The sequence below is a fragment of the Candoia aspera genome, chromosome 4, assembly GCF_035149785.1.
Source record: "Candoia aspera isolate rCanAsp1 chromosome 4, rCanAsp1.hap2, whole genome shotgun sequence".
Taxonomy (NCBI): Eukaryota; Metazoa; Chordata; class Lepidosauria; order Squamata; family Boidae; genus Candoia; species Candoia aspera.
The window spans coordinates 55504664-55516860 of NC_086156.1; the positions used below are offsets into that span (position 1 = coordinate 55504664).

General features: G+C 35.5%; 1 protein-coding gene across 4 annotated transcripts in view; it reads left to right on the top strand.

Annotated features, from left to right (window-relative positions):
* HECW1 (HECT, C2 and WW domain containing E3 ubiquitin protein ligase 1) overlaps positions 1-12197 on the top strand; it is a 204409-nt gene that overhangs the window by 104242 nt on the left and 87970 nt on the right. For all 4 annotated transcript variants that reach the window (XM_063304171.1, XM_063304177.1, XM_063304172.1 and 1 more), the window contains exons 5-6: positions 3879-3954; positions 7783-7952. In XM_063304171.1, the coding sequence (XP_063160241.1) occupies positions 3879-3954; positions 7783-7952 (246 nt within the window). The remainder of the gene's footprint in view (positions 1-3878; positions 3955-7782; positions 7953-12197) is intronic.

Sequence of the window (12197 nt, forward strand, 5' to 3'; positions counted from 1 at the left end):
GCTAACACATTTTATTTAAAGGCATAAAATGTCTGAGCTACAGCTTATGCCTTTTAATACAATGTGTTAATTGGAAAAGGTGCTGCTGGACTTCTGATTTTTAAAAACTCTTCGATGATTCTCCACGGCACTTTGTGCTGTTCTTGTAGAGAGTAAGGGCTGACCGTTCTATTCAATGAGTTGCCAAAGGGCTTCACTAGATGCTTGCAATCCTGTCTTCAAATTGATGTATACTGAAGATGACACACACAATGAAAACCGCTTATGTGGATAGTGAGACTTGCTTTATTCAATAATACCTATAAGAATTATATCATAATGGATTTCAAAACTAAAGATTTTTTGTTAAAGAACTAACCAATATGTGTATATATAGCATTGCTTGTCATACTCTCAGTGTCCTACTGCATCATAATGTTGTTTTGTTGAGTTAAACAAATTCTTCTTCAGGGAATTGATGGTACTTTATTAAATACAATTAACTTTGCAGGGAATTAGGGGATGTTCAGAAAAAATACATTTTCAGTCTTCTGAATGGGTGTAGATAAAAAGTCTAAATCAATGTTTCCCATGCTTTAGGAAACCTGAAGCATTGGGGGGTGGGCAGGGGAATGTAATTTATTCTTAATATTCAAATGCATAAACATATGTTCTGAGACTGATTCAAATGACTCTTTAATTATGTAACTTATGTCTCAGGCACAGAATTTTATAGAGTGGCCAGAAGACAGCTACTTTTTGTGACCCTTGTTTGTCTTCCCTTTAATTTCCTACATAATTTTTCTTTCTAAGAAAGTCTGTCAGGGTAAATCAGATTTTAAAACTAGTATATATAACTTGGAAACAAGGAAAATAATATTTATGACTGAGACACTATTGAAAGAGTTACCCTAAGAAAAATGGATGTCATTTTGTGAATTGACCCTCAGCACGTTTCCTTTTTTCCTTCCTATTCTTAAAATACGTGGAATGCTTATCTAGAAAAAAGAAAAATTTTGAAAACAGTTTTTTGTCCTCTGAGTTTGGAAAAGGGGTGCTGAAGCTTTATGTTAAAACCTGAATTTGAGCCAACAACCTTCCCTCTTCAAGTATTAGAAGGAGAAGTGAAATGTGGAGGGTTTTTCCCCATTTATTTTGAGAGGTAATTCCTTTGCAGAAGTGGCTGAGGAATTTTAATCCACATAAACAGTGGCCCTAATTCAGATCAGGACCTTCTTGTTTTATTTCTGTTTGGAAGAGAAAGAACCGTGGTGCATTTTCTATTTACACTGTGAAACCAATTTAGAAGGATTGCAGAACAGAGTTAGATTTTATGTTCTCAGTTGTGAAGCTGAATAGAGAATAGGTGGTTAAGTGATTCAGATATATTCTGCACTCTGCATGAAGTGAACGTAGTATAGACATCAATAAACACTGTACTACCCTGAAATGAGAAGAGTCAGTGGCCATTCCTTTTGTAGTTTATAGCAGAAAATAATGATTGCATCATTTAAGAATCTTCTGGAAGGAAGTTATCCCCCTGAATAATGGTTAGATAAGGGACGCTTGCAGCTCAGAGGTGGCAAGGCTCAACTAATTATTTTCCCTTGAGGTTATGGCCTTCCCTGTGCATAGTCTGAATGGGGCTGTATTTATGAGGCGACAATCATGTTGCTAGGATTTCACTGCTGTAAACATCAGCCATAATACAGGCTGCATCTAGAAGTCCAGTACAGATTTATAACTGACAGTGAGACTGCTACAGAGTGGATTTAATCTCATAAATGAAGCTTCCAAGTGCATCACTCTTTCTTACAGCCTGCTAGCAAGTTCCTGCAGATAGTTTGAGAATTAATGGTTAAATTCTTTTCAGGATTGCCAGTTTCACGTTCTCAGAACACAGTACAGTCAGATGCTCTAGCAAAACAAAACTTCAGCTGTGAGGAAATAGAAATAATAGATGCAGAAATAATACAACTATAAAGAACGAACGTAAACACATCCTCACCACAACTTCTAATATATGTATTAATAAACCACAGCTCATAACTTCTAATATATGTATTAATAAACCACACTTCATAATATATGTATTAATAAAGACACAACATTAATGAAATATAATTCTGGGTATTATCAGTTTGAAAATCTTACTTTTACTTCAAGTAAAGTACAAAAAAAAGTGTGTGGTCTTCCCTGTTCCCAATATTGAACAATATTTCTGTCAGTCTATTAAAGCAGAATTGCTCTGGAAAAAAGATCTCCTTTTTAAAAATCTTTTAAAATACCAGCTAAAGCTCCTTTTCTTTGACTTAAAACGTAGATGAATCATTTGTGCTTTGATTATTTAGTACTTTAGACTAAAGGTAAAAATGCCCTTGAGCTGCACTCAGTTCCTGGTGGTTATGTTCATGCAGTTTTCTTAGCAGCATTATGGAAGTGTTTGCCACTGCCCTTTTTCGTGATTTTTTTTTTTCAGTTTGTCACAGGCCTGGAATTCCCCCCAAAGCACAAACCACGGCTGATCCTGCTTATGGTCTGAGACCAGCAAAGGTTGGCAAGGTGCTGCCACCTGCTGAAATTCTCTGGTCATGACAAATAAAAAATGAGGTTGACACGAAACCCGTACTACCTGCAATCATCATTAGCCCCATAAAGAATATGAGAAAAATGTTTGGTTGCAGTAAAATATAGTCCAACTTGGTGCCCACTCAAAATGGACACAATTGTAAATGATGCACCTGGAGAACAAGATTGGACAAAATAGATAATCAGATTTATAAACATTGTAAGGGGGCAGCATTGTTAGTCTGTGGTGACAAAAAATCAGGAGTCTGATGGTGCCTTTCCAACTAATACATTTTATTCAAAGGCATAAACTTTTGTGAGCTGCAGCTCATGCCTTTGAATAAAATGTGTTAGTCGGAAAAGGTGCTATCAGACGCCTTCTGATTTTATAAATTATTCAGCATTGAAGAAACCCCATACAGAAACATCCGGCCATTTTTTTTTTATGGTGACTTTGCTGGCCTTGATTTGCATTTGTTGGATGGTTTAAGGGGAAAAAAAGATACAAGAATGTGTCTGTACAAATGCCTGTACAAGAAGTTTTGTTGACATAACAACGAATAACAGCAAAATGTGATACAAATTGAGTCAAGCAAATCCCAATGTAACCTGGCACGCTATCCTAATGTAATCCTTTTGTGCAGTAGGATTGCTGGTTTGACAACTGGAAGATTTATTTATTTATTTATTGCCATTAAAGTTGCTGATTTAATTGATGATATTCAGGTTGGAAGTGGTTTTTTGCTGGAATGACCTACAACCTTCCTGATCAGATCATCAGGACAGCTAGAACTGTGTGCTTCTAGCACCCTATGCACAAGTAATAAGAAAACTACTCAGGATATGAAATTGGATGCAGTACCCCTTATTTCAGCCTTTGCTGTGAAATAAGTGAACTATGTTGTTGTTGTTTTTTTGAGATACAGGAGCTTATATTTCATTTCCATAAATGAACTATTGGTATTCCCAAACCAAGTAATGAGTGCAAAAAACCCCACTTTTTTTGGCAACCATTTATCTTTCTCTAAAAAGTATTTGCAAACTGTAAAGATAAGAGAAGGTTCCTTCTCCAAACTTAGAAAAACACAGTGATAAGTTTATAGTAATTCTTTACTTTGCCTTCCAAACATCTATGGGAAGAAGCTCCCCTGTGGCCTCTATTTCCTCTTTACGTTGAAAGCATGGATTTATCAGAAGTGTTTTGAACAATTCTTGCCTAATGAATGCTTATCATTGATTTCTGCCTGATTGTGGCTGTTGGAATAAGTTGTTACACGGTATTACTCTAAATAAAAGTATTCATGTTTTTGATATTTTTCTCTTCATCACAGGTTTTTAAAAACATCACCAGTGAAGATGCAGTCCAGGGGCATGGAAGCAGAAGGCTGATCAGTTTCTCCCTCTCAGGTATGTTTTCCTTTAACATCTAAAAATGCTGATATATTTGTCCTGGATTTCAACATAATTTTGAAGATGAAAACAAATAACTAATTTCAAAAATCCTCAGCATTTTGATTGTATATCTTTCAGATCCCAATAGTTATTCATTACAGCTGTTATTTCTCATTAAGATTAGTAAGGTAAACATTGTTCACTTTTCCATGGCAACTGTATGAGTATGGGCATCTTTTTCAGGTTTATTAATAAGTCATGATCTTCTAAGGAGAGAGGAAGATGCATAGTTAGTGCATACTAGAATTTTTGGGAAGATCATGTTGCTGCTGACTTCTTTTCAGCATAGTATCTGTTCTTGCCAGTCAACATCCCTCAACCATAGTTTAGATATTTTGTTTTATTCTTGATTGTACCAATCTTCTTATTGTGTCTCCTTGTTCTAATCTTAATTCCTTTATCATTGCCTTGGAAATTATTGAACAAAATCATAAAGAAATGTGTTTATAGACATCATTTTGCCCAACTTTAAAAAAGCAAATATGGTAAAATGTATCCCATTCTTTGACACTTCAGTAGCTAAAGCACATTGGTAGTTTAAATTATTGAAAAATACTCCCTTTAGCTGTGACTTGGAGCCATAGAACAGTTGCTTTAAAAGATTCAGAAGAATAAGAAGTAAGTATTATTAAAGCTGTAATTAGCAGTAAGAAAATCACAATGTTAGATAATATATTTAAGGCTCAAGGAAAGCCTCATCTTGTCTAAAATCTGTCCACTTGGCTTTTCTATAACCTCTAAAATAGGGCTTTTTATTTAATATAATTGTATGGAATCCAGGATATTCAGGATGATGTATATAGATCCTCCCTTTTGTCATTTCACAGCAAATCTCTTTGATAGATTGTGCTAAGACAGTGATTTTCCTGCTTTCTATCCCATCAGATTTTGTCTGCCAAGAAACACATCTTCTTTTTCCCTAAAGTTTTGGTCTGTCTGGTGTGGTCTCATTTTCTGGCTGAGCTTTTGTAGAGAAAAACTGATGGTGGTGGATAACTTGTCTTTCAGGGAAGCATGAATGCCTTCCCTGGCCTTCTTATTCAGGAATGTCAGCATCTTCTTGGAATGCAGGTTTTGAAAATTACTTTAAAGATCTAAACCTATATAGCTTCACTCTTCCCAGCATTTTTTCCACTATACCATACTGGCTTAAAACCCACTTAATCATAATTATTTACTATTATGTTTCCTTTATTCTTTCTGAAAACAATTAAAAAGCAGGTAATCTCTGTTAGCACTATGTGAAAAATTAAAATGTCTCCTCCTCTCTAATATATACTTGATATGTCGCCAGGACTCCCAGTGTTAATTTATTGTCCACCTTCCCCACAGCAGTACATTTTTTCTTGAAGACTTTCTCTGGATTCTCTTTTAAAACCTTTCCTCTGGTTTTAGTAAATAATCCTGTCACATTATGAACCAATCATTCTGCAAGGTGCTCATCATATATCTACTCCAGGTGTCTCATCTTCATAGATGGGTGACAACAAAAGAGAGGTCTTTTATTCCTGGAATATTGTATTCAGTTTAGACCAGTTTTATTGAGCTTTAGGTATCATGACAAAATGATTTTATTCACTGGAACTTTTAATGAAATAATGCATTTTGTGTCAGTTTTGTTGTTATATATATTTTATAGTTGATTATTGTACATTATTCTCTGGAATTAGCTCCCCTCATACAAGTTAATCTATTTATATACTACTAAAACTCATGTCTGTCTGATACTTTGTAACCTTTAATTGGGTGAAATGGTGCATCATAGGCCAACAATTTTTGAACCAAGGTACCTCAAATGGGCTAACTTACAGAATGCCTCCAAAATCTGGGACCCAATGACTCCCACAGAATAGAAATTTGGCAAATTTTATAAAACCGTTTATGACATAGAACTTATCATAAAACATTTTATGATATAATACAAAATGGCATAAAACATTTCGTGTGGTCAACTCCTGATGTTTGTGCTATTCAGTTCAACATTGGCTACTTTCAAGATAGATCCATCTCTCCCTGAATTTTTAAGAACTTTTTCAGTACATTAGAAGCTCTGCTATTGTTGAAGGCATTTAGGAATCTGGTAAGGAAATATCTCTGAAATGATGACCCAACAGGTCACATGTTGTCTAGTCAGTCAATATAAGTATCAGCTTTGTCCATTTTTGAACCCACAATTCTTATCATCTCCAATGGACATGCTGACTAGAGATTAGTCTGACATTACTTTTTCTCTAAAACTTCCTTTCCTCAATTATGCTATGGTTGCCACTGCCCCAATTCTCTTATATACTAATTATATTAAAAAAAACTTTGATTTACTCTATCTCCAAATATATATAATTATGTCAAATTATTTAGTGTTTCTCTAACTCTAATGTTTCTAATAAATTTACTTCCAGAAATTGACCTACTCTGTTTTTGTGATGTGCAATTCATGCTAGTTTTTAAACGACTGAAAAGTAATTTTCATCCATTTCTTATGTACTCATTTGTTTCTAGAAATTGGCTGTCATTTTCAAACTGATTGATATGTACCACTTGTATCAAGGTTTACTATTTATAACCAGCCAGAAATGTTGTATAGTATAATAAGGCCATTCATCAATAGATTGGGTTGGAAAATATTCATAGAAAATGTTAAGAGATCTCTTCATCCTCCTTGATTCATACGAACCCAAGAAATGCATTCCAGAACTTGACAACACTGCACTCCTTTGTATTTATACAACCTTTTGAGCCTATTGCAGAAGTATCTGGCAACTTCAGTTGTTAGGATTTGGTTTCCATCATGCATATCCAATGTGGCTGGTGTTCAGTCTCCTATTCACATTCTTCTAATAGCTATAATGAATATATTTTCAGGGAAAGTTTGATGAGATGAAAATATTCCTAGTGGATAAGGCTTTTGTATCTCTGGCAGTGGAATAGAGAAAGAGCTTTCCTAGAAATGCCTTGGTATGTATCTTGAATTCTAGAATGGGAATCAGCTAGTATCTGGGAAGTTCGGGTTGCTCAAGTGGGAATATTTACATAACCTATGGAAGCAATTATTTTCCAACTTTGCCAGTCCAGAGCCTCAGGATGGAGAAAGGAGGCTGCATTTTTCACTCTTGTCCTCCTTCTTGAAGCTTTTTGAGAAACCATGGAAGTCTTTTTCTTGGATCTGTCAGGATTCAGTTTCTCAACATATAAACTATGGCTTTTTGTTCTGGATTTGCATCAGTAAACCTAAATCTCGTTCCAGTTTCTTACATGACTTCATCCTTGGCTGGGAAACTCTTTTCATCCTTACAGCTTTTTGGACATCTTTGCCCCCACCTATTTTTATTAGGCCTTTTGCCCCAATTGAACAGATTGTGAATACTAGCATGATTTTTAATGTGCTTTCATCCAATTACATCTCAAAGCAATAATCGAAACTTAATTCACTGTTTTGAAACTTGTCTTGCTTATCATTATGGTAGAGAATACAGGTAGTCCTTGCTTAGTGACTGTTGACTGTTATGATGGTGATGAAAAAGTAACTTTATGACCAATCCTCAGATTTATAACCTTTGCAAGTCTGTAAAGCAAAGGAAAGCTGAAGTAAGATCATAAGCACAGTCATGGTTTTGCTTAAAAACTTCTTTGCTTAATGACCAAGTTGCCAGTCCCAGTTGTGGTCACTAAATAAGGACTACTTGTATTTATTTAATTTAATACAAATGCTTCAAATGATACAAGTGGCTAATAGTTTAAAAGAATATAGAAATAATGCTAATATGGATATCTAATATTTTGCAGATTTCCAAGCTTTCGGTTTGAAGAAAGGCATGTTCTTCAATCCAGACCCTTACCTTAAAATTTCAATCCAACCTGGAAAGCATAGCATTTTCCCAGCTCTTCCTCACCATGGACAGGAAAAAAGATCCAAGATTATATGTAACACTGTCAATCCCATCTGGCAAGGAGAGGTAAGCCATGGCCAAGAAAGAAATAAGGGTGCAGAGAAAGAGAGAGAGGGAGGGAGGGAGGGAGAGGAGAGACTGTTCTTGCTGCCCCAGGATGATCTTTCCTTCTAAAGGAAGGAAATATACATTTTCAGGTGTCTTATATATTCATTTTATTAAAAAAACACCACTTGTAGGGACTTCAGATGGTGTACACAGCAGTCCCTCTTCCCATTTTCCCCTTCAACAACCCTGTGAAGGAGTGTGGTCTGGGAGAGAGTGACTGACCCAAAGTCACCCAGTGGGTTTCCATGCCTGAGGTTGGACACTACTATATCACATTGGGTATCTTCTCTAACTGGGAGGTGACAGGGGTTGAGCCTTCCTGGAAATTATAGGCCTTGACCTTATATGGTGAAAATTATGAATGGGAAGAGGATAAAAATAACTGTTGTAGAGAAAGAAAGATGTAGAAGGAGATGTTAGCCAGAGCAAGCTATTCCACAAAAAGAGTTCCACTCTTTTCAGCAACCAAGGGACTTATTCCACAGGCTCTTCTTCTTTTTTAATGCTTGCGGTGATTGAGAACTTGGATATTTGCATTTGTGCTATGTAGTAAATTTATCAAAGATCTATTTATCTTTCTTGACCTAGATAAATTCAAATGCACAATATGATACTTCATTATTAAACGATTAAATGAATATGTGATATACTGTATTTAGGTGATTTATTTCAACATAGCATGTTTGTTCTTTAGATTTTTTTTCTGTTTATTAGTTTATTTTACTTTTTTATTTTCTTTTTGGTATTATGATTTCATAACCAATTAATTAATTAGATAATCCTGTTTTTCTTTCAATTTGCTTTTGTATATTGTTTTTTCTGTATTTTTTTAAAAATTGCAATAAAATAAAAAATGTATTATCTTTCTTGTCCAAATGATTGTTTTGTTAATCACAATTTACCACTAACAATTCAGTTGTAGAAGACAAGTTCCTAATAAGATTTTCCATCTAACATCCCTATTACAGGTGTTTATTTTATTATTTATTTATTTGTTAAACATGTATCTGTGCCACTGCAGTGAAAAGCACTCTTGGCAGCTCACGTACAAGTTGCAGCTGCATAGAACATTAGCCATCAAGATAAATTAAGCAGCACAATTCAGAAACAGTAGCCAACCTTGGCTGATCTTGAAAAACTACAGAGGATTCAACCTGGCCTAGTACTTAGATGGGGGAAAAATGTAAAGACACCAGTGGTAATCTCTCATCCAATTATTAACCAGGCCTGAACCCATTCACCTTTGGAGCCCAGACAGTGTTGAACTCAGTCTTGAACTACAACCTGCCACCCAGAAATACCAGGTCTGTTTCTTAGACTGGGAAATTGAAAAACACATCCTGGAAGAAGGCAGCAACCAACAACTTCCATATTCTTACCAAGAAAACAACATGGTTGTCTTCATGAAGGCATCATAGTTGAGCTTGACTTGAAACAGAATTTATCTTCACCATGTTTTGTTTATCTTGGCCTTCACATAATGTCTTAATCTGCCTTAATTAATCAATGTCTAATCTGTCTCAAACATACATCAGCTAGTTATATCTCTGTAACAAATGATGGTTAGTGCCACCTTGATTTTCTAAACTAGTTGAAGGAGAGTATGCTTCCTCATCTGCCACGTCTTTGTGAAAGTTAAATAATATGTTTTTATTTAAGCAGTTGCCAACAAGGACAGATGTAGATATTCTGTATTCCTTAAATTTCATTCCCTATAGTTTAATTTGCTGCTAAATCCAGTGTTAAGTTAGTCTTTTGTACACTTTGTATGACAAAACGGTTATTTGTGAAGCTGGTAATTATTAAATAAAGGCAAGGGTTGGCATTAGAAGAACGTAATTAGAGGGTGGTTGAGTGCCATTATTATATGCCAGAAAATCTTCACACACAACTGGGAACAAATACTATAGAGCACACAACATTTAACAAGATAATTAAAATGTTTTTGGTGGTGACAAGGTAACACAGATTTAACTCAATAATGTATGAAGCCCTAAATGCATTTTTCTTCATACCTAAAAGGATACAGAATGTACTCAAATGCCGGAAGAGTACTGGAGTAAGACTCTCCATAGAGCTTCCTTTTAAGGATACTGCACAGAACAGGGTGAATTAATGGAGTGGAACAGATGGAAATGGTAGCTCCTGGGGGCAGCAGTAGTTTCTCTGCCACAATGCCTCTCAAACTGTAGCTTCACTCTATACAGAGACAGGAATGGAATAGAGTTTACTCTTGCTGCTAACAGTGGTCTCTCTCTCTCTCTCTCTCTGTCCCCCCCCCATCCCCCCCCCCCGTATATATGAAGTTCTTAATCCTTGAATCAGCAGTGTTGTAGAAGGACAAGGGTGGGGTGGGTGGTAGAATGATCTCACATAATGCATGCCCCATCCTTTTCTATATGGGTTGCCATGTCATGCACACACTTCAAAGGGGCAGAGCTTATGGCATGTTTTTGTAAATGCCACTGCCTTAAATGTATTTTGCATGCCAGAAGTGGCAACTTTGAAAGAGCCACTGAATGACCTAATGCTGTATAAGGAGCTTTGGGAATTATAAGTCTGATGTAAAGAATGAAATGGAGTGGAGTGGAGTGGAATAATAGAATAGTGCCAGATTTGATACTATAGGCTGTATAAACTAGAAGACAGAATTTGAAAACTTTTACCTTTTCATATGTTTGCTCTCAAAAGTTATTTATTTATTTATCTATCAAATTTGATTATTTGATTATTTATCAAATATTACTGTATTCTATAGTTTACAAATATTTGCTTCCAGTTGTCTTTGTGGTAAATTTTAAAATATCGAAGATAGTGAGTATATGAATGAGTATACAGTAGCAAATAAAGTAAGGTAGCTAAACAATATAGGGAGAGGGGGAAAAAACCTGTGTGTGCCAGGTAGGTACAATTTGGAAAATATGAACACACGGATTTAATTTGTCAATCGGAAATCCCAAACATTCAGATAAAGCTGAGAGCTGACAAGAACTGTATAGATTGGACTCAATTACTCACTGACACAGATCAGCAGTTTTTGTAGGAGGAAATCCTGCTACCATTTTTGTTTCCCAGATTCCATTTCACACTTCATTCATCACCCTCCATACTTGTCTTTTGGGAGCCCAGATTTAGAGCATAATCCGCTAGGTTTAAAGTCAATTTCCAGTCCTCAATTCAGTGGTTTAATTCTAATGTAGTTAATGGCTCAGTGTAGGTCTTCCTCAATTCAGCTGAATGTTTGCAGCAGGAATGGATTTGTATTATGCCTCCCTTTCATCCTGTGCATCATCCCAGGTCTATCTTTTTTGCATGTGAACCCAGGGCAAGAATCTTCAAATACTGCCTCTGACAATCTGAAAAGGAATTGTTTCTGCATTCATCTCCTACGTACATACAGTGGCTGCAGATGTGGGAGTGCCAAGAACTGTATAGATTGGACTCAATTACTCACTGCCACAGATCAGCAGTTTTTGTAGGAGGAAATCCAGCTACCATTCCTGTTTCCCAGATTCCATTTCACTCTTCATTCGTGTGAAGGTAGTGGGATTATGTTCTTCCATCCATTGGTTAAGTTTGTAGGAGAATTTTATCCAATCTGTCTTATTAAATACTTGCTGACTTAGTAGGTCAATACATTGGCTCCATTTACTCAGTGGACTGAAGACCTGATTATACTTGCCACCTATGAGAGGATTGCCTATAGACATACAGTAGATTTTGTATGGATAAGTACAATGAAATATGGGACTCATTTCTCCAAAATAAAGTAACTTAGGGAAAAGCATGATGGTTATAGCATCTCCCTGTGTGGGGGAGATGGGCAGTGATAAAAATATGATAAATAAAATAAAATAAATACACACACACACTTGCATTGTATTTGCATTAGATAAATATATATTTATTGTTGTACTGACATACTATATTTCATATTTTTTTATTTTATTTCTTTCTGTTATTTTCTTATTTTTAAGCACCTGTTATGTATTTTTTATAATATATGTATCTTTGTGTATTTGTTTGTTTCCTTTTTCTGTCATTATTTTAAAAATAAGTAGACAGACAGACAGACAGACAGACTTAGTAGGTCAATACAGTTCAGTTTGGCAGTAAACTGGCCACAAGAAGTACTTGTAAGTAAGATGTTCCTTATTAGTCAGCAGTTATTGCCAGGAATTTAACCTTGCAGTGTAGCACTTC